Here is a 22,562-nt window from a genome sequence, read left to right on the forward strand (position 1 = left end):
CGGAGCCACTTGCAGCATGCCGTAAATTTTTTCTCATGCCGGTTCTGCATGAAAAATAAAACACAGATCGGCACTGAACCATAGAATAACATTGGGCCGAGTGCTATCCAATAAAACACCGCTTAGTTCTCGGCCGATGTATACACTCATGAGAGATTAGGGAGGAAGAGCAGAGGGAAGATTTGTTCTCCTCCCTGTTACCTCCGCATACGCTGGTTTGTCTATCACACTGTGTGGGGAAGGGTGGGCATGACGCCAGCGAAGTGAAGAAATGAGTGACGGCACTGCCGGACTAGTCCAGGAGTATAAGCGCTGAGATTAAAGTTCAGTTTTGCTGCAAATACAAAACACATTTATAATAAGGACATGGTCACAAACATCATTGGGGGGTAGTATACCACTTCTAACAATTTATGGGGATAAGGTTCCCTTTAACCCTGCCCATGGGATGTCTCATTTTTTGTTTGTGTGTGGTTGCAAATGTTTGAAGGATTTTTGGCCGTAGGTGTAGCCAGATCTAGCCACATTTATTCATAATTCCTGAGTATCTTACAAAGTGGTTAGATTAAGTGTTGAAAGATAATGTGAGGAAGACATTCTATTCTGGGATTCCTCGTGTCCTGATGAAATTATTCAACTGAAAAGAATTGGTTGGATCTCATTGTACATGATTGGATCTTCTTTTTTTCTGATTGCCAGAACGTTTTATGTAGTAATATACAGTTTACAAATGTCATTTCCATTTTAGAAATCTACCGCTGGATTTTCTCTCCTAATTTTTTGTTTGTTTTTTTCATTTCTAATTTACATCGTAGGGGAATCTAAAGAAATTCATGGAGTACATTCAGCTTCAGAATATCGAGAAGGTGACAAGGCTGCTTGAGCGGGGTCTGGATCCCAACTACCAGGATCCAGATACAGGGGGTAAGAGATTTTGAAAGTGGCAGCATAGTTTAGAAATGTAACAGAAAGAGAAGATCTTTATATCTTTGACTCTTTTTTTGCAGTCAGGAAATGTCATCGTTGTAATGCATTCTTATCAGCACAATGGGTAAAATTCATGGTATTTTGGTGAAGAATCCACAAAAGTAAAGGGCATGTGACTGCTTTATAGAATCACAACATGTCGTTAAATCTATCCATGTTGTGTGAGGAGACTTCATTCACTTTTATTGTCCTGTACATTTGACGTAGTTGTGCAATGAATAATCTGCATCGAATTTGCCGCAGGTGAACTTGGCCTTAGGATACCGTCACTATGTGATCATTGCAAGCCTGAGACCTCCTCCATTACCAGAAAATGAAGGTGTTCCTTAGTAATTTTCTAGACATTGCAGTTCCTATGATCCAAGGGGTTCCCAGTTGCCTAAACTTATTTAAAGTATCACTTAAGCATTTTTTATTTCCCCCATCTGTCAGCTATCAGCAATATTCAGTGTATAATTTAAAATAGTTACCGGTAGCAGTTTTTTTGCCATTTTCTGTGCTTTCCTACATCATGTGACAGCAGCTCTGTCCTGCCAGGTCACACAGCCGTACATTGAGAAATTTATTTCCAGTCCAAACAGAAATGCTGTGTGAGGCGGTGGTCATACCTGTGGTCACGCGGTGCAGGTAGGGGACCAGAGCGGCGCTGGAAACGGCAAAAAACAGCGATTGGAAAGTATTTTAATGCACACAATGAGCATACATTTCTGATAGCTAATGGATGGGGAAATAAAATAAAGAACTGCTGTAGTTTAATGGTACTTTAATGATCTAAATAGAGGCAGAGTTCAATCACTTGAAGCTAATTTTACCTAAAGGTAGAGCTTTATCTATGTTGCAGCAGTCAGCTAAATGGGAACTCATGGATTTCAGTAGGCACCTTGCATTCCTTTTACTTTGTCTTGTTGACATTAGATGTGGAAAAAACCACATGTTTTTACGTTTAAAATAAAAAAAAAGTTAAGAAAAATAAATATACCTATAACAGCCATAATAGTTTTATATAATATAGATATACCTATAAACGCAGTAAACCCACTACAAGATAGACATACAGTACTGTGCAACGTTTTTAGGCAAGTGTGGAAAAAATGTTAACAAGTAAGAATTTTTTTCAAACACAGAAGTGTTAATAGTTTATTTTTATCAGTTAACAAAATGCAAAGCGAAAGAACAAAAATTATTTTCTCATGCCGATTCGGAATGATAAAATAATAACAGCATGCTGCGAGTGGCTCCGATATTCGGATCACGCACACCCATACAAGTCTGTGGGTGCTTGTGAAACATCGGATTGCACTCGGATGTCATCTGAGTTTATCCGATGTATGCTCACAGAGACAATGGAAAAGATGGAGAAATTAAGTTCTCCATCTTCTCCACACCTGTGCTGCAATTCTCTCATGCAAGAGAATCGGATTACAGTAACATGACACTTGGCTCAATCTCTGACAGAGTTAGAGCTGAGTGTCATTAGCATGATCAGCCCAAATTCTCTAGCATGAGAGAACATATATGCCAGTGTTAGTGAACCCTTAGTGTGTTAATATACTCACCTTCCAATGTCTTCTCCGGGATCTAGCGATGTTTCGTTCCTCTTCTAAGTGACATCATCATTCTTCACACTATCTGGATTACCTTATGCTTGGGCCGGAAGTCTCTTATACAATGTAAGCCAATAGAGCCTTGTTGTGATGCTCCATAGGCTTACACTTCCGGGTCACGCAGAGAGCGCAGTGTGACCTGGAGAGTCTGCAGAGCAGTGACGTCACAGAGAAGAGGAGCAGAGCAGCACTGGATCCCTGAGCGGGGGGCGATAGGTGAGTATATTAATACACTGACATTTCACTATATAAACAGATTTAGGAGTAAAGAAGTTCATGGGTGGGCTTTTTTAAGAATTATCTTTAGCGTAAAGAACAAGGAGTCCTTGAATTGATGATATGGTCCCCACTGAGGCTTGGTCTCAACATCAGCGAGTCTGTGTAGGATTAAATGAAGCCGCAGAGGAATTTCTAAATCCACAGAAGATCTGTGGCTAGTTTTCCAAGACGGGAAAGTATTACACAAAGTACAGAAGCTGTCTCTTCCAACACTACAGGTGAGAACTTCAACAACACAACATGTATTACCTGCTACAGTGCCCCTATAAGCTACAATATGTTATTCACTCATAGAGGTGCAGGGTGAGCAAACACCGTCACAACACGGCCACTAGGTGTGTGAAGCATAGTGTCTGTAGACTGCTCCCTGGAACTTCAAATGCATGAAAATGATCACAGGAAAACAGATGCCATCTTTCACTCATCACTATTTTTGATCAGAATATCATCATTATTTTTTTTGCCAAAAGGAGGAGTGTCTCTAAAACACAGAACAGGTGTCAATCTTTGAATTATAGTTTTTCTCTATAAATACCATTCCTGGTTTTGGCATACAAACATTGATGAAAAATCACTGACCAAATACTGACATGTGAAAAAGACTTTATACAGCGAGTAAACAATTGAATTCATAGATTGCTGGGTCTCTAGCTGAAAGGCCTCAGCCTGATTGAGCCTTTATCTTCCTGAATCTTTCTGTTCTTTACTGTGCATTGTCTTGTCCACTATAGTGTATCTTATGCTGCTACTTTTTCAGGTGTTGTGCTCAGCTTATTGATATGCATTTGCACTGATTTTTAATGTACACTTAATTTCTTGCTTTTATTTTATCCCCCTTTTTTACAAGTTTTTCATTCCTTTATTTATTGCATGTTCGCAGCAGAGTTTGAGCTTAGTGTCATTACCACATCGCATCCGATGCTATACGCTAATGTGACCCTGGCCTTAAACCTTTAATAACTCCTTCTTAATCAGCATGTTTTCCCCCAGTAAAATAATAACACTTAGGCCATGGCCCCACTATCAGTATTTGGTCAGTATTTTTTCTCAGGAGTGGGAGCCAAAACCAGGAGTGTGTGATAAATGCAGAATTGGCGACTTGTTTCTATTATACCTTTTCTCTGATTGTTCCACTCCTGGTTTTGGCTCCCTCTCCTGAGAAAAAATACTGACCAAATACTGATAGTTGGGTCGTGGCTTTATACTCACCTCCGATGCCGGTGCTGTTCCAGCAGTGTTGGCTTTGTCTCTCCCTAGGATCATGTGACGTAACGAAGTCACGCGATCCCTAGGAGCGCCAGTACCAACACCACTGGAACAGCGCCGTCCTCAGAGGTGAGTATAAATGTTATTATTTTACTGGAGGGAAACATAGGTATTGAGAAGGGGTTGTCTGAGTAGTGGACAACCCCTTTAATATTATTTTTATTTTTTATAAAAAAGCAAAGCACATAACTATAGTGCAGTTTCTTTCACATATGTTGTGTGTTATCTCCACTTTTGCTTACAACCTGTATTTCTCTGTCCGTTGTTGTTTTTTGCTATTCATCTCATGCTTTAATCCATAACTCATTAGCACGCCACCAGGGTTTTTCTGTCATTTCAGTTTAGTGTCACTTTCTATACCTGTCTGAACAGGTTCTATTCAGTTTCGCACATTTAAATCATTATCACGTTGAATATTTTCGATATTGATGGTGCTTTGATCATTTCTTGCTGATATTTTTCTTTTATTCCATTTATGTTTTCAGTGAAAGGTAATTATTTCCTAGTATATTGTTCGAAACCTTCATGTATCTTTAGTTCATACACTGTTCAAGCCTTTGTACAACAATTTGATGCCAAGTGCAAGGTATTACCTCTATCTCTAGCTATATCCATGGTTTCTCATGGTCTTTATTCTTTAAAATATGCAGCAGGGATTTCTACCTAAGTATAATCTTTATGTCCATTTATGTGATGCCGATTTCATCCTCACAGAGTGTCCGCTCACCTTTGCTGCGCAGCTGGAGGGAGGAGCAGAGCTGGTTAAGGTTCTGAGGAGCGGTGGTGCGCACCTGGACTTTAGGACACGTGAGGGGCTCACGGCTCTGCACAAAGCGGTGCGATACCGCAATCATGCCGTATTAATGGTGAGTAGGATTTCTTTAGATTTCATAAAAACATTAGATTTTGAGCAATATCTTACAATGTAGACCACTAGTATTTTTCTTTCAATTTCTAGGACCTTTTTGTCTGACTTAAGTAAAAAAAAACAGTTGTGGACCTCACATGTGTGTGTGTATATATATATATATATATATATATATATATCTCCATATATGAATCATGATTTAGTTACACCTATTACTACTCGCTATACTAAAGCACTTAGGCTATGTTCACATGCACGCATGAATTTTTACAGCGTTTTTCTTCTGCAGAAAAGAAGCTGCTTTTTACAGTACCAGCAAAAGCTACGTGATTTCAGAAATCTCATGCACCCACTGTTTTTTCAATCTGCAACATGTCAATTCTTTCAGCGTTTTTGCAGCCTTTAGAAAGCATGTAAAAAGCAATGCGAAAGAGCAAAAACTAACTTCATTTAACATGTACGGTGGTCAAAACACATATGTAATCCATGCCCAAAAATGCAGCAAAAACGCAGCTAATCCTGTGTGTTGAGCACAATGTTTTTACTGCCAAGAGAACAGATTTTGTAAGCCTAAAAAAGACACTGCAAAAACGCTGTGTGTGAACAAAGCCTTGCTCACTTTTATCAATTTTTATTTATACTTTAAGGTTCAAGCATTCAGTTCATAAGCCAAAAGTATAGTGTAAGAAAGGTCCAAATAAGTTAGTAAAGAACACTATTGTTAACGTGACTAATCTAAATGCTAACTGTCCTCTTTCTTTTACAATAATCGTCACACAAACCTTTTCTTACCGGACAATCAGACCCTTTTGGATTTAGGTGCTTCTCCAGACTATAAGGACAGCCGTGGCTTAACTCCACTCTATCACAGTGCAATGGTAGGGGGAGACCCATACTGTTGTGAGTTATTGCTCCGGGACTACGCCAACCTTGGCTGTGAAGATGAAAATGGATGGCAGGAGATCCACCAGGTGAGACGGTGTATTATTTTGGGACTAGTGAATGTAATATAACTGCTACACAGTGTGCACACTTTAAAGCGTACCTATCGTTATACTTATCAGAGTGCAATGGCATGATCCTTACATTTAAGCAGCCTGTAGTTCCTGGTTCCCGGCCTGCAGGCTCAGTATAAGTATTTAGAAACCCTCTCAGCCCTGTCAAAAATCCATCCAGAGTAAACAGTAAGTATTAGACCTGGAGGAGGGGGATGCAGCTGCAGCTGCTCAGTATTTCAGTGAAATGGCACAAGATGGGGCGCTGGAGAGGAAACAGCCCATTGGTCAGTAAACACATCTCAAGGAAGAGCATACAGAAAACATTAGTATTCACAGAGACAAGCAGTGGGGAAAGGAAAATATCACAAATATGGAAAGTAGAGGCAACATTACTATACCTAGCATACATCTACAGCTGCCCCAAGAATGATTGTGATTTTCTTTTTTGTAACGATAGGTACTCTTTAAAGACTGCTGTTAGGTTGTGATCATCATACCATAAATTACATCCTGGGTGAGATCTTGGCTGTATGACAGGTCTGATGTTCTATGATATTTTGTTGTTTCATTGAATTTCATTGAAGGAATTTGTTTTATAAACAACATTTATCACCTATCCACAGGGGACATCATGTATGATCGCTGGGGTTCTGGCCACTTGGACCCCCAATGATCACAAGAATGGGGGCTTAAAGTTTCCTGTGTGAATGGCGCAGTAGTGACCATGTGACCACTACTCCCCTTACTGTCTATAGGAGTAGTGGTCATGCATGCTCACTACTCCTCCATTTACACAGAGGATTTCGGGACTGCTGTTCTCTTGATCGGTGCAAGTCCCGGAGGTCCCAGTGCTCAGGTGATAGGTGACATATGTTGTTTGTAGGACAACCCCTTTAAAACTATCATTGTTTCATTGCTCTTTTTCTTTACAATCCTTAGCGCTAATGTTTTTTTGTACTTACTGTGGGTAATCCTTTAGCCATCTGGACTGTCTACAGTGTCTGTGGATCACTGTTCTTGTTTGGCATTGTCCTTCTTTCTTTTTCATATATTGTCTGTACTCACTAGGTATCTCATTTTGTGTCTCCACTTGTAATGATCTCCTGTTCTCTGCCTTCACGTGTTTCATAGGCATGCCGGTACGGACATGTTCAGCATCTGGAGCATCTCCTTTTTTACGGCGCTGACATGAGAGCACAGAATGCGTCTGGGAACAGTGCTCTGCACCTTTGTGCTCTTTATAACCAGGTGACCGAAGCTTACTGTTCTATTCCCATACTTCTGCTTAATATGTAACAGGGAAACAAAGTATCCATTTTATGTGTATGGTGTTTACATTTGGGTGGAAAATATGATTGTTATATATGCTAGCGATTACCCTTAGTTCAAAAATTGATCTAATTTTTAGTCTACTATCTTAATTTCTTCATTCATTAGCACACTCCCTTATATGCAGTTTGTAGCTTTATCCAAGTTACAGATTTTTCTCTTGTGGGAGTGACTCTCCCAGTAATACAGACTGGATGTGAGGTCTGTGTGTATTCTGGGTGCTAATGTCTTCATTAGGTCATATTTCAGCACAGCTTCTACCCTGCACTTATATTATCTTCATGTGCTATTTTAATTATATGTAACCTGTTTTATCTGTCCTCCCTGAGACTATACATTCCTTCTTCCCTATCCACATTGTGAAGATCTGTATACAAACCCCTTCTTTTCATTGCCACTGTCTCTGACACAGAGAAAAGGGAGTGTCAGAACAAATTAAGTGGGGCAGGGGCAGGAGATCTGAAGGACTTGCATCAGTTCTGCAAAAGCACTAATCTAAATAATGGACATGGAGACACTTTGCAACAACAAAAATTGTAGATAATTTGCAAACAAGAATATCTAGAAAGTTGCTTAACTTTGCATTTATGAAGCAATTGAACAATATAAAAATCTTTGCTAAGGTGTATATAACCATTAACTCTACTGCATGTGCCAAAATGTGTATGAGCATTATTTACAACTGTCGTATGATATATATATATATATATATATATATGTATATATACACACACATACACTCCTCAATATTGAAATTGCAACACCAAGAAGGAAGAGTTGTGGAATTGTGAAAATCACAGGTTGGACAGACATGTTAGTTTTATGCAAATTATGAAACAATGATAACAACATTTTCAAAACATCTTGAATTATTCAGTATTGAGTATGAGCGCCACACACAGAAATACGAGCAGTTACACTACTTGGCTGCTCTCAATTAAGTTATTATTTGTGCATGCAAATCACAAAGTGCAGCTTCTGGCAGCCCCCTTTGCATCTGCAGACCAGTGACATTCCAGATGTACTTGATGTGAGTCAAGTCCAGATATGCTGCCATGTTAGCAGGTTTATGCCACGCAGGCTGTTCACAGTAGCACGAGCAACATGCAGCCTGGTGTTGAAAAACAGCTCCTGGGACACTTTGGAGAAATCGACATACCATGTAACACCGAGACGTTACTGTACCTGGAATGAAGACTAGAGGGGTCCGGCTACCATAGATTATTCCACCCCACACCATAAACCCTGAAGAAGGACTGGTGTGATGTTCTCTCATGAAGGCTTCTAAATGGTATTGCCCATGTGGTCACCAGACCAATCTCTGACGTATCACTGAAGAGGATAGACCTCCATTTCTCCCTCCATTGCTATGTCTTTCTGCATCATGATAGCCTTTGAGAGTCGTCGTGTGAGGACAATGCAACATCGGTAACTGGACTTTTGGCTTGTAGCCAGTGACATGAAAACAAAAGTAGACACTGTTTGACGCCTTAAGCTTGGTTTGTGACATCCACTTTTACATGCTGTATTGAATGGATCACTATGTGCATTTTAGTCTGAGGTCTGTGCAGAGGTTCACATCTGTGCAACTTTTGCTGTCATTCCAGTTTGTCGTTGTTCTCCCAACCACTGGGACACACAGGATTATACAGTGCCGACAACATCTTGGCCTATGCACGTTGCGATTTTCCGGAGCGAACCACCAAAGTCTCTCCTTTCCAAGGATTCTGCCTCTCTCAGTTTACAAGTGGTGATAACTGGCTCGTCAGTGTACAGTAGATATCGCACAATTATCCTGGTTCCAAAATTTGCTTTCAATCTGACTTTTATGCCTCTTCCACATGTCACAGATAGGAGAAAGGTGCTTGGAAACGTTATCATTTGCACATCTTAGCGACACCTGCTACTTTCCCATGTTCATAACTTTACGGCTTGTCCTTCTTGGTGTTGTAATTTCATTGTTGAGGAGTGTATTTGGTTTTGTGTAGATACTAGGTAGGTATAGTAGGTATATGATTTACAATAGCTGGGTATTTCCAGTTCTTTCCACTGATTCTTCCAGTTATGTCATCAACCCTATCCTTCCCAGGTCTCTTCTAATCCTCTATTCATGCTGCTGATATGTAGCAGCTGGAGATCACATTTGGAGACAGAACTTCCACTGAGGACTATGTAAAACGGCTGAGTGATCGCCGATGTTCCCCAAACTGAATAGGGGAAAGCTTCCTTGTGAATAGTTTTCTGTAGAATCACAAGGTGATTTTTACAAATCAGCTTACAGTGGTGCAGAAACTGATATGAACTGAATGCAAGTGCTGGCAAAATAACTCCAGTTTCACCTGTCTTGCATACATGGTCCGAGTCCAGAAAAACTGAAGGTCTGACCGAATTCAACAGCCTTGTAGGCATGTATGAGTTTGGGTCAACATGTTATCAAAATACATTCAGTGGTCTTTCCAAAATGTTTCACCAGTCACAGGCTTCATCAAGGGGTTGGGGCTAAAAGTGAACCTTCTGTCTTAACACTTTTAAATATCATAACATAGAAGGTATATGGGCAGCATTATACTGTATACACATAAATAATATTGTGAAGACTGAGGACTTTGTAATATTGTGAATATTGTGTAATATTGTGAAGACAGAGCACTCATGTGTTTGAAAAGATAGTATTGTAATCCAAAGAAATAACAGTCCTAGTCGTGAGAAACCTTATTTGTAACAGTTTTAACCTGCCAATCTGAGCAACACATGATAGGGCTGATTTTGGCCCTGCTCATTGTTTTTGTTACTTCATTTCAGGCTTGCTTTCAGAAAATCACGATTGGCCAGTGCTGCTTGTACATTAGTATTTTTGCATCTATCCTTAGCTGACTCTGTTTCTTCCCTAGGAGAGCTGTGCTCGGGTTCTTCTCTTCCGTGGAGCAAGTAAAGAGATTAGGAACTTCAACAACCAAACAGCTTTTCAAGTAAGGACAATTACTGTTATAAAGCATGTGTAAATCTGCTGGACCCATTGTAAGTGTACTTAAATAAGCTATCGATACCAGGCAGAAGCATTGAATGGACAGCATCAGCTGTATTGTATTGTTCTTCGCAGTGGGAAAAGAAATCATTAGAAAATATTGATAGAATTGTTCCAGAATTGTCCTAGTTCCATTCAAAACCTGAAAATTCCGGTGTGACTGCAGTCTACCATAATATCGCCCTCTTCAATCCATCTCTGAGGCCAAATGCACACATCAGTAAAACATTGGCCAGGTTCGCATCACAACATCCGTCAAATAAGTGGATCTCCTGACCTCAGCTACAGTTAGGTCCATATATATTTGGACAGAGACAACATTTTACTAATTTTGGTTCTAGACATTACCACAATGAATTTTAAACAAAACAATTCAGATGCAGTTGAAGTTCAGACTTTCAGCTTTCATTTGAGGGTATCCACATTAAAATTGGATGAAGGGTTTAGGAGTTTCAGCTCCTTAACATGTGCCACCCTGTTTTTAAAGGGACCAAAAGTAATTGGACAATTGACTCCAAGTCTATTTCATGGAAAGGTGTGGGCAATCCCTTCGTTATGTCATTCTCAATTAAGCAGATAAAAGGCCTGGAGTTGATTTGAGGTGTGGTGCTTGCATTTGGAAGGTTTTGGTGTGAAATAAACATGTGGTCAAAGGAGCTCTCCATGCAGGTGAAACAAGCCATCCTTAAGCTGCAAAAACAGAAAAAACCCATCCGAGAAATTGCTACAATATTAGGAGTGGCAAAATCTACAGTTTGGTACATCCTGAGAAAGAAAGAAAGCACTGGTGAACTCATCAATGCAAAAAGACCTGGGCGCCCACAGAAGACAACAGTGGTGGATGATCGCAGAATAATTTCCATGGTGAAGAGAAACCCCTTCACAACAGCCAACCAAGTGAACAACACTCTCCAGGAGGTAGGTGTATCAATATCCAAATCTACCATAAAGAGAAGACTGCATGAGAGTAAATACAGAGGGTTCACTGCACGGTGCAAGCCACTCATAAGCATCAAGAATAAAAAGGCTAGACTGGACTTTGCTAAAAAACATCTAAAAAAGCCAGCACAGTTCTGGAAGAACATTCTTTGGACAGATGAAACCAAGATCAACCTCTGCCAGAATGATGGAAAGAGAAAAGTATGGCGAAGGCGTGGTACAGCTCATGATCCAAAGCATACCACATCATCTGTAAAACATGGCGGAGGCAGTGTGATGGCTTGGGCATGCATGGCTGCCAGTGGCACTGGGTCACTAGTGTTTATTGATGATGTGACACAGGACAGAAGCAGCCAAATGAATTCTGATGTATTCAGAGCCATACTGTGTGCTCAGATCCAGCCAAATGCAGCGAAACTGATTGGTCGTCGTTTCATACTACAGATGGATAATGACCCAAAACATAAAGCCAAAGCAACCCAGGAGTTTATTAAAGCAAAGAAGTGGAATATTCTTGAATGGCCGAGTCAGTCACCTGATCTCAACCCAATTGAGCATGCATTTCACTTGTTAAAGACTAAACTTCAGACAGAAAGGCCCACAAACAAACAGCAACTGAAAACCACCGCAGGGAAGGCATGGCAGAGCATCAAAAAGGAGGAAACACAGCGTCTGGTGATGTCCATGAGTTCAAGATTTCAGGCAGTCATTGCCAACAAAGGGTTTTCAACCAAGTACTAGACATGAACATTTTATTTACAATTATTTAATCTGTCCAATTACTTTTGGTCCCTTTAAAAACAGGGTGGCACATGTTAAGGAGCTGAAACTCCTAAACCCTTCATCCAATTTTTATGTGGATACCCTCAAATGAAAGCTGAAAGTCTGAACTTCAACTGCATCTGAATTGTTTTGTTTAAAATTCATTGTGGTAATGTCTAGAACCAAAATTAGAAAACTGTTGTCTCTGTCCAAATATATATGGACCTAACTGTAAGTGCTCTGTATGAGGCATTAAGCTAAGGTCAGGAGACTGGACGTTCTGGCTGAGGATGATGATCTGAGCATGGTCACGTGTGAAGATTGGTTTCGCCCACAGACAACCTAAGATTGGTTTTGCACACTGCAATTTATCATATAATTCATTTTACCTTTTTTTTCTGCCTTTTTGTTTTAACCTACTTCTCAATAGTACTCAGAAAAAATGCGTGTACAAAATGATAATAAAATAAAAATGCTAGCAAACTCTGCACCAAAAATGTCCTTAAAAAGCCTGTTGCATACATAGGCCACGTTCAGATGGTTGCAATACCCTGCAGTTTGCTAACACGACCATGTTCAGCTCTCTCGCCCATATCATGCAAGAGCTATCGGTCATTAAAATGAGCATTGTCCCATCTGTAAAGCGAATGACACGAGTGAGCCCTGTGGAAAATCCCTCATGTCCACAAGCTGATTGACGTGCAATGCTCAGTGTGCTGTCCGTGTGCATTTCTATGTGCATATGCCCAAAAATAGGCACACTGACCGAAAATAGATTTGGTTATATGAATAATTGCAGATTAATGTAGACATTTCTGCAACTGAAAATCAGTTCCATACCGCTGAATGCAGTAGTTTCAGGAGAAACCACACCGCTGTCTGAAAACCCCATTCAGGTGATTGGGGGCATCACAGAAATCTTTTGAACAAATAGTGTGCATGTGCGGCTAATCTAATAAAACAACGCCTGGACTCCTTGAGGGAAATTTATAATATTTGATATTTTTGACATCAGATTTGCTGGAGGAAATGTTGCTGTTGATGTGAGAAATTTATTGTAATGTCAAACTGGAGTTGATAAATTCCACGCTTCTTTAAAGGGAACCTGTCAGCTGATCCATGCTGCCCTAACCTCAGCCAGGATGAGTCAGAGCCTGGCTGTACAACTGCAGCTCTATGTTTTCTTTCTGAAACGCTCTGGTGTTACTGGATCAGTTTCAAATGAATGATTATTTGAATGTTCATACGTCCAGTAGTATATGTTAAATATTAATTTTTCCACCTCTAGGAAGCAAAAATTGCATCCGTTTCATATGGGAGAACAACGGATGGTTAATTCAGGGATCCGTTTTCCTCTTCAAGGCAGACAAAAAAATTATGTCTGCACAACTTTTTTTGTCATCGGATTGCTGCGGGATCCATTCTAACAGATGATTACTGGACCTGTGAACTTAGCTTAAAGGGAATCTGTCCTCAGGTTTTTGCACTGATTTCAGCAATGTGTCACTTATTAGGCTTTGTGCTGTTGTTTCAATACAGTGTGTTTTTTCATCAGAAGGTAAAGTGTTATTTATCACTGCTGGACTAGCTGCTCACGTGCCTCCTGATCCAGCCATACCCCAGCACTGATTATCAGCTTCCTGACAATATGAAATTTACATTGAAAGCTGTAGTGTGGGCAGGATTAGCCTTCTGAGCACTGCTACATCCACAGCAGAGAAAACTGATTGTGTCACAACTGCTGCACCCAGTAAACTAAGTGATAAATCTCTGGAATCAGGGTCTATTTCCCTACATTATGCTGCTCTCAGATGAGGTAGCAAAAACCTGATGACAGATTCTCTTTAATAGGTGTGTCCCACACCATATTATACATTATTGTGGAATAAATTGTGCTAAAAATAGGTGCTAGTGCCTTGATAAATGTGAGTCCTGTGTCCCTAATTAACCATGTTGGTTGTCTGGCCAAATTATATTGATTGATAGCAGCCGCCACACATTGAGCAGAGCTGTGCAGTGCTTGATAGTGGCCGCCACACATTGAGCAGAGCTGTGCAGTGCTTGATAGTGGCCACTACACATTGATCAGAGCAGTGCGGTCCTTGATAGTGGCCACTACACATTGAGCAGAGCAGTGCGGTGCTTGATAGTGGCCACTACACATTGAGCAGAGCAGTGCGGTGCTTGATAGTGGCCACTACACATTGAGCAGAGCAGTGCGGTGCTTGATAGTGGCCTCTACACATTGAGCAGAGCTGTGCGGTGCTTGATAGCAGCCGCCACACATTGAGCAGAGCTGTGGAGTGTTTGATAGCGGCCGCCACACATTGAGCAGAGCAGTGTGGTGCTTGATAGCGGCCACTACACATTGAGCAGAGCTGTGCTGTGCTTGATAGCAGCCGCCACACATTGAGCAGAGCTGTGCTGTGCTTGATAGCAGCCGCCACACATTGAGCAGAGCTGTGCAGTGCTTGATAGCAGCCGCCACACATTGAGCAGAGCTGTGTAGTGCTTGATAGCAGCCGCCACACATTGAGCAGAGCAGTGCGGTGCTTGATAGCGGCCACTACACATTGAGCAGAGCTGTGCTGTGCTTGATAGCAGCCGCCACACATTGAGCAGAGCTGTGCAGTGCTTGATAGTGGCCACTACACATTGATCAGAGCAGTGCGGTGCTTGATAGTGGCCACTACACATTGAGCAGAGCAGTGCGGTGCTTGATAGTGGCCACTACACAGTGAGCAGAGCTGTGCTGTGCTTGATAGCGGCCACTACACATTGAGCAGAGCTGTGCTGTGCTTGATAGCAGCCGCCACACATTGAGCAGAGCTGTGCTGTGCTTGATAGCAGCCGCCACACATTGAGCAGAGCAGTGCGGTGCTTGATTGTGGCCACTACACATTGAGCAGAGCAGTGCGGTGCTTGATAGTGGCCACTACACATTGAGCAGAGCTGTGTAGTGCTTGATAGCGGCCACTACACATTGAGCAGAGCTGTGCGGTGCTTGATTGTGGCCACTACACATTGATCAGAGCAGTGCGGTGCTTGATAGTGGCCACTACACAGTGAGCAGAGCAGTGCGGTGCTTGATAGTGGCCACTACACAGTGAGCAGAGCTGTGCTGTGCTTGATAGCGGCCACTACACATTGAGCAGAGCTGTGCTGTGCTTGATAGCAGCCGCCACACATTGAGCAGAGCTGTGCTGTGCTTGATAGCAGCCGCCACACATTGAGCAGAGCTGTGCTGTGCTTGATAGCAGCCGCCACACATTGAGCAGAGCTGTGCAGTGCTTGATAGCAGCCGCCACACATTGAGCAGAGCTGTGCTGTGCTTGATAGCAGTCGCCACACATTGAGCAGAGCTGTGCAGTGCTTGATAGTGGCCACTACACATTGATCAGAGCTGTGCTGTGCTTGATAGCAGCCGCCACACATTGAGCAGAGCTGTGCTGTGCTTGATAGCAGCCGCCACACATTGAGCAGAGCAGTGCGGTGCTTGATTGTGGCCACTACACATTGAGCAGAGCAGTGCGGTGCTTGATAGTGGCCACTACACATTGAGCAGAGCTGTGTAGTGCTTGATAGCGGCCACTACACATTGAGCAGAGCTGTGCTGTGCTTGATAGCAGCCGCCACACATTGAGCAGAGCTGTGCTGTGCTTGATAGCAGCCGCCACACATTGAGCAGAGCAGTGCGGTGCTTGATAGCGGCCACTATTAGGCAGAGCTGTGCAGTGCTTGATAGCGGCCACTACACATTGAGCAGAGCTGTGCAGTGCTTGATAGCGGCCACTACACATTGAGCAGAGCAGTGCGGTGCTTGATAGCAGCCGCCACACATTGAGCAGAGCAGTGCGGTGCTTGATAGCGGCCACTATTAGGCAGAGCAGTGCGGTGCTTGATAGCGGCCACTACACATTGAGCAGAGCTGTGCAGTGCTTGATAGCGGCCACTACACATTGAGCAGAGCAGTGCGGTGCTTGATAGCAGCCACCACACATTGAGCAGAGCAGTGCGGTGCTTGATAGCGGCCACTATTAGGCAGAGCTGTGCAGTGCTTGATAGCGGCCACTACACATTGAGCAGAGCAGTGCAGTGCTTGATAGCGGCCACTACACATTGAGCAGAGCTGTGCAGTGCTTGATAGCGGCCACTACACATTGAGCAGAGCAGTGCGGTGCTTGATAGCAGCCACCACACATTGAGCAGAGCAGTGCGGTGCTTGATAGCGGCCACTATTAGGCAGAGCTGTGCAGTGCTTGATAGCGGCCACTACACATTGAGCAGAGCAGTGCAGTGCTTGATAGCGGCCACTACACATTGAGCAGAGCTGTGCAGTGCTTGATAGCAGCCACTACACATTGAGCAGAGCAGTGCGGTGCTTGATAGCAGCCACCACACATTGAGCAGAGCAGTGCGGTGCTTGATAGCGGCCACTATTAGGCAGAGCTGTGCAGTGCTTGATAGCGGCCACTACACATTGAGCAGAGCAGTGCAGTGCTTGATAGCGGCCACTATTAGGCAGAGCTGTGCAGTGCTTGATAGCGGCCACTACACATTGAGCAGAGCTGTGCAGTGCTTGATAGCGGCCACTATTAGGCAGAGCTGTGCAGTGCTTGATAGCGGCCACTACACATTGAGCAGAGCAGTGCGGTGCTTGATAGCAGCCGCCACACATTGAGCAGAGCAGTGCCGTGCTTGATAGCGGCCACTATTAGGCAGAGCAGTGCGGTGCTTGATAGCAGCCACTACACATTGAGCAGAGCTGTGCAGTGCTTGTTAGCGGCCACTACACATTGAGCAGAGCAGTGCGGTGCTTGATAGCGGCCACTATTAGGCAGAGCAGTGCAGTGCTGCTCCATTCAATATTTTGATCCCAATTCCACTGGGGCTATAACAGCTGATCTGAGTTTGGTATAGTATAACCCGTGTCCAGGTATGGCAATCATACTCTGACCATAAATGTGGGCTGCCTGGACTTTTCTTAGGTTTATATTGCAACATGTTTTTATTCATTAACAGATTGAAAGGGATAATGACATTGCCATACCTTTGTATCTGGTTTTCTTTTAATTTATCAACCATTAACCTTATTGATAAAAAGAAAAGAATCCAAACCTTTTTGGACTGATGCACACACCTTCACCTTTGTTTAAACTCTCCTAGACGGTAATAGGATTAGGTAGAAATGCTGGAAACTAAGTTTGTTTCCTAAGAGATACTAATCTTTTGATTTTTTGATCTTTTCTCTGTGAATGTTCCTCTCCTTGTGGTGGTTTTACAGCTGTTTCCAAATGTTACATAAATGTGATTTTTCTTAAATCTCATTCACTTTTTGTTTTTATAAAAAATATATTTTTCTGGTTTGCTTTACAAATACAATATTTGTTTAGATTCTGTGCTTTTCTAGTGACTTCCACTGTAATTTTCCATTTCAGCATGAAGTAATATAATATATACCATTCAAGCGTTAGGAACATTTTTTTTTATCAGGTCTTAAATAATAAAACCTCTAGAACCTGTATTGGAAATAACTGAAAAAACACCAGGGGCCAATTCTTATAGAAGGAAGTGCTGGAGAAGATGTGCTTTATTCATCAGGAGGGGCCCATCTGTTAATGAGTCGGGCGCATCTTACAGCTGCCGGGCGCCTCCACCAGGAATACTACTCCATTTAGAGACTGGATTACATTTCTGGCATAATTTGGATCAATTTGCCTGGCGGTCTTTGCCTCGCCCCATCCCACCCAATATCCTCCCGCTTCAGCAAAGCTGGTCAGGAGTGGCGCAAAGCTGGTCAGGAGTGGCGTAAAACTGCCAAAACTCAGTGAGTTTTTGTGTTTACAAGAACTTTCTCAATAATATCCATAGATGTAAATTTGGCAGGCTTATGCCTGGATTCATGTATTTGGTAAGGGTTTACAAAAAAGACAGACATTTTCAATCTTTTTTGACATTTTGTATTTTACTTATACTTCTACTGTATTGCCCAAACATGGTGTGAATTTAGCAAAAGAAAATATGTAGCAATGCTAGGAGAGTTTGGTGAGGTTTTGATGCTGCTCAAAAACGCAGCGTCTTATCCAGCAAAGTGGATGGGATTCATAGAAATCTCACTCCCACTGTGCTTTTTTACGCAGCGTAAACTGACCTGCGGTGCGTGTTTGAAATCCGCAGCATAACAATCTCTCTTGTGCATACACAAGTTTTTTGTGCAGATTTTCCCCATAGACTTGCATTAGATGGGGAATATCTGCAAGTAAAAAATAGCATGTGCATTTTTTAGCGTTTTTCCACTGTGGAACTAAAAAAGAATTTAATTCACACATGACCGTATCAATAAATGTTTTTTCAAAGCCCGTACCGGGAAGTATCAAAAATAGAGCAGCTTTGTTTAAAACATTAGATACCAAAAAGAGACAAAAACCGCAAAGTAAAAAATGCGACAGAAACGCAGATAATAAGCATGAGTAACCTAATTTACATAATAGGTGCTGAAATTCTGCAACATCAAGAACTTGCCAAATACTCGTCATGGAAAGGCCATGTTCTCACGTTCCGTATTTGGTCAGTATTTTACATCAGTATTTATAAGCCAAAACCAGGAGAGGAATAATCAGAGGAAAAGTACAATAAATACAGAAGTGGTGACGTGTTTCTGTCACCCACTCCTGGCTTATAAATACTGATGTAAAATACTGACCAAATACTGAACGTGTGAATGTGGCCTTGTAGTTCAATAACACTAAAATAAAATCCCAAAGTGAATTAATATCCAATAGATGTTTCTGGCATATCTAACATCAGATGTTCAGGAATCAGACATGACTGGGAGTGATGGTAGTGTACGAGGGTAGCACCACGGGTTGTTACAAGGACACCCGTGATGTCCCTGTGATGAGCAGATAATCTCTGTCTATCTATATAATCCTTTATTAATCTGGATTACTGTCAGGCTGGTGTCAGATCCCCTCCCACACTGTAACCATCTGTTGGTGATGTGTCATATATTGTTTATTTATGTGTCACAGCCTAATTGAAGTAATTAATAGTTCATTACATGAGGAATCAATGATGCAGTGTTTTGCCTGACGACCTATTACATGGGGAAGTCCTCTTGAATTTGGTGTTTGCAAAATAAGTGCAGGTATATATGGACATATTAGATGCATTTACAAGCATTTGAAGAACACCCCTGATTTGTAATTATGCCTTCCATGGATGTGACTAAGTCAGATGAAAGCTTTAGAACATAAGTATCTAGATTAAAAGGCGCCATATGACCTCTGTAGGTAGAACACACTCATTGCAAGGAGGATTACGTGTTACTAGAGAGCAGTACAGATAGCAGTTTATTTTAGGAAACTAAATAGGGTACCTAGAAATTAGGGGACTACTTAAAACTCATTAAGATGTCCATGACATTTAATGTCATGTCATCATACTGCAGCATCATGCCCTATTGCATTCTGTCATATCTCTTAGGCGAGGAGCAGTGTGGTGGTCAGGACAAATGAGTAAGGGAAATACATTGAAAAGATGATAGGTTTTACTTGTTCTGACAGTATAAGTTGACATCTTATATGCAACATCATACTATGAAAAATAAAAAGTCACCTTGCACCTCCAGCATGAAATCTGGGGCACATGGAGGTACATGATTGGCCTATAGACTTCTTCAATGGGTGCCTTTTTACTGCTCCATAAAGCTTGAAAATTGTATGGAGCTGTAATATGATCATATGCACAAGGCTTTAAAGGATCCTTTTAAAATTGTATATAATATTATATTAATAAATGTATTTATATAACGCCAGCGTATGGTATAGCACCTTACAATTCAGGGGGAACATTTACAAACAGTATCAGACATTACAGCGTGAAGTGAGGGCCCTGCTCTTCAGCTTACAGTGCATGATAGCTGTAAGAATCGGTGTCCAGCTAGTGTCTGTATTTGTACAGTACAGGCCAAAAGTTTGGACACACTTTCTCATTTAAAGATTTTTCTGTATTTTCATGACTATGAAAATTGTACATTCACACTGAAGGCATCAAAACTATGAATTAACACATGTGGAATTATATACTTAACAAAAAAGTGTGAAACAACTGAAAATATGTCTTATATTCTAGGTTCTTCAAAGTAGCCACCTTTTGCTTTAATGACTGCTTTGCAGACTCTTGGCATTCTCTTGATGAGCTTCAAGAGGTAGTCACCGGAAATGGTCTTCCAACAATCTTGAAGGAGTTCCCAGAGATGCTTAGCACTTGTTGGCCCTTTTGCCTTCACTCTGCGGTCCAGCTCACCCCAAACCATCTCGATTGGGTTCAGGTCTGGTGACTGTGGAGGCCAGGTCATCTGGCGTAGCACCCCATCACTCTCCTTCTTGGTCAAATAGCCCTTACACAGCCTGGAGGTGTGTTTAGGGTCATTGTCCTGTTGAAAAATAAATGATGGTCCAACTAAACGCAAACCGGATGGAATAGCTTGCCGCTGCAAGATGCTGTGGTAGCCATGCTGGTTCAGTATGCCTTCAATTTTGAAGTGTCACCAGCAAAGCACCCCCACACCATCACACCTCCTCCTCCATGCTTCACAGTGGGAACCAGGCATGTAGAGTCCATCCGTTCACCTTTTCTGCGTCGCACAAAGACATGGTGGTTGGAACCAGAGATCTCAAATTTGGACTCATCAGACCAAAGCACAGATTTCCACTAGTCTAATTTCCATTCCTTGTGTTCTTTAGCCCAAACAAGTCTCTTCTGCTTGTTGCCTGTCCTTAGGTGTGGTTTCCTAGCAGCTATTTTACCATGAAGGCCTGCTACACAAAGTCTCCTCTTAACAGTTGTAGAGATGTGTCTGCTGCTAGAACTCTGTGTGGCATTGACCTGGTCTCTAATCTGAGCTGCTGTTAACCTGTGATTTCTGAGGCTGGTGACTCGGATAAACTTGTCCTCAGAAGCAGAGGTGACTTTTGGTCTTCCTTTCCTGGGGCTGGCCTCATGTGGGCCAGTTTCTTTGTAGCGCTTGATGGTTTTTGCAACTGCACTTGGGGACACTTTCAAAGTTTTCCCAATTTTTCGCACTGACTGACCTTCATTTCTTAAAGTAATGATGGCCACTCGTTTTTCTTTACTTAGCTGCTTTTTTCTTGCCACAATACAAATTCTAACAGTCTATTCAGTAGGACTATCAGCTGTGTATCCACCAGACTTCTGCACAACACAACTGATGGTCCCAACCCCATTTATAAGGCAAGAAATCCCACTTATTAAACCTGACAGGGCACACCTGTGAAGTGAAAACCATTTCCGGTGACTACCTCTTGAAGCTCATCAAGAGAATGCCAATAGTGTGCAAAGCAGTCATCAAAGCAAAAGGTGGCTACTTTGAAGAACCTAGAATATAAGACATATTTTCAGCTGTTTCACACTTTTTTGTTAAGTATATAATTCCACATGTGTTAATTCATAGTTTTGATGCCTTCAGTGTGAATGTACAATTTTCATAGTCATGAAAATACAGAAAAATCTTTAAATGAGAAGGTGTGTCCAAACTTTTGGTCTGTACTGTATATGCAGATAAAAAGTGCTACTGCGTTTTGTGAAAAAAGAAGACACTAAAAATTGAGCAAAAATGTAAGAAATGAGAACTGAGAAAAGTTAGATTAGCTAATTGTAGTGATAGGTCTGCCTGAAAAGATGTGTGTTTAGGTCGTTCTTAAAAGTGGTCTCATGGAATTAACAAGTAGAGCTTTGGAGACTGGAGTAGAAGGTTCTGAATATGAAGGACATTCAGATAAATGCAAAAGGTAAACAAGATGGTTGTAATAAGGGTGTACAATATGCAGGGCCTGTTTTAGACAAAGTGGTGCCCTAACTGCTCACATATTGCACCATCACACTTGGTTGCATTTATATGCTCTGAGTTCATTCCATTAAATGAGAGCGATCAACAATATTGAAGTTGTTCGTCGCTTGTTTCCCGGCCTCTACACGGGCTGAAGAAGAATGATGGGGACAGAACAATCACTAATAGATCAATCTGTCCCTATGCAGAATCATGATATCAGCAGCACATCTGCAGTTTGCACCGGGTGATGTGCTGCCGAGAACAGTGATTTTTGTTCCGCCATAAACAATCCAATTACCCAATGGATAGGCAGCATTTTGCTTGTTTGTTGGACGATTGTGTCACGGGTGTGTCAGAAGTGACAGACACTCGCCCTGCAGTTGGTTGCAGGAGATCTCTTTGTTTGGCATTACAGACACCTTCTTAGAGGCTGTCTCTCTAGGACTCATTGGCTACCTTCCTCTGGCTAATTAACACCCTGGCCTGGGTGTATAAATACCTGCTGTCTGCTTGAGGGAGGTACCAGCGATACTCACATTACCCTTTGTGAAGGCTCGGAGCAAGTGCATTACTTCATCCTCTCTGGAGCTATGAGGACAGATGTTCATCTTTCTGAAGTCGACTAAAAGCTAAGCTATCTTCCCTTGTTTGT

General features: G+C 41.9%; 1 protein-coding gene across 8 annotated transcripts in view; it reads left to right on the forward strand.

Moving 5' to 3' along the window:
- Positions 1–22,562, forward strand: part of SHANK3 (SH3 and multiple ankyrin repeat domains 3) — a 422,681-nt gene that overhangs the window by 241,184 nt on the left and 158,935 nt on the right. For all 8 annotated transcript variants that reach the window (XM_073652618.1, XM_073652625.1, XM_073652619.1 and 5 more), the window contains 5 exons: positions 816–924; positions 4,851–5,002; positions 5,808–5,975; positions 7,134–7,250; positions 10,223–10,300. In XM_073652618.1, the coding sequence (XP_073508719.1) occupies positions 816–924; positions 4,851–5,002; positions 5,808–5,975; positions 7,134–7,250; positions 10,223–10,300 (624 nt within the window). The remainder of the gene's footprint in view (positions 1–815; positions 925–4,850; positions 5,003–5,807; positions 5,976–7,133; positions 7,251–10,222; positions 10,301–22,562) is intronic.

The sequence above is a fragment of the Phyllobates terribilis genome, unplaced genomic scaffold (genome assembly GCF_046119375.1).
Source record: "Phyllobates terribilis strain yellow unplaced genomic scaffold, ASM4611937v1 Scaffold_11__3_contigs__length_659146591, whole genome shotgun sequence".
Lineage (NCBI taxonomy): Eukaryota > Metazoa > Chordata > Amphibia > Anura > Dendrobatidae > Phyllobates > Phyllobates terribilis.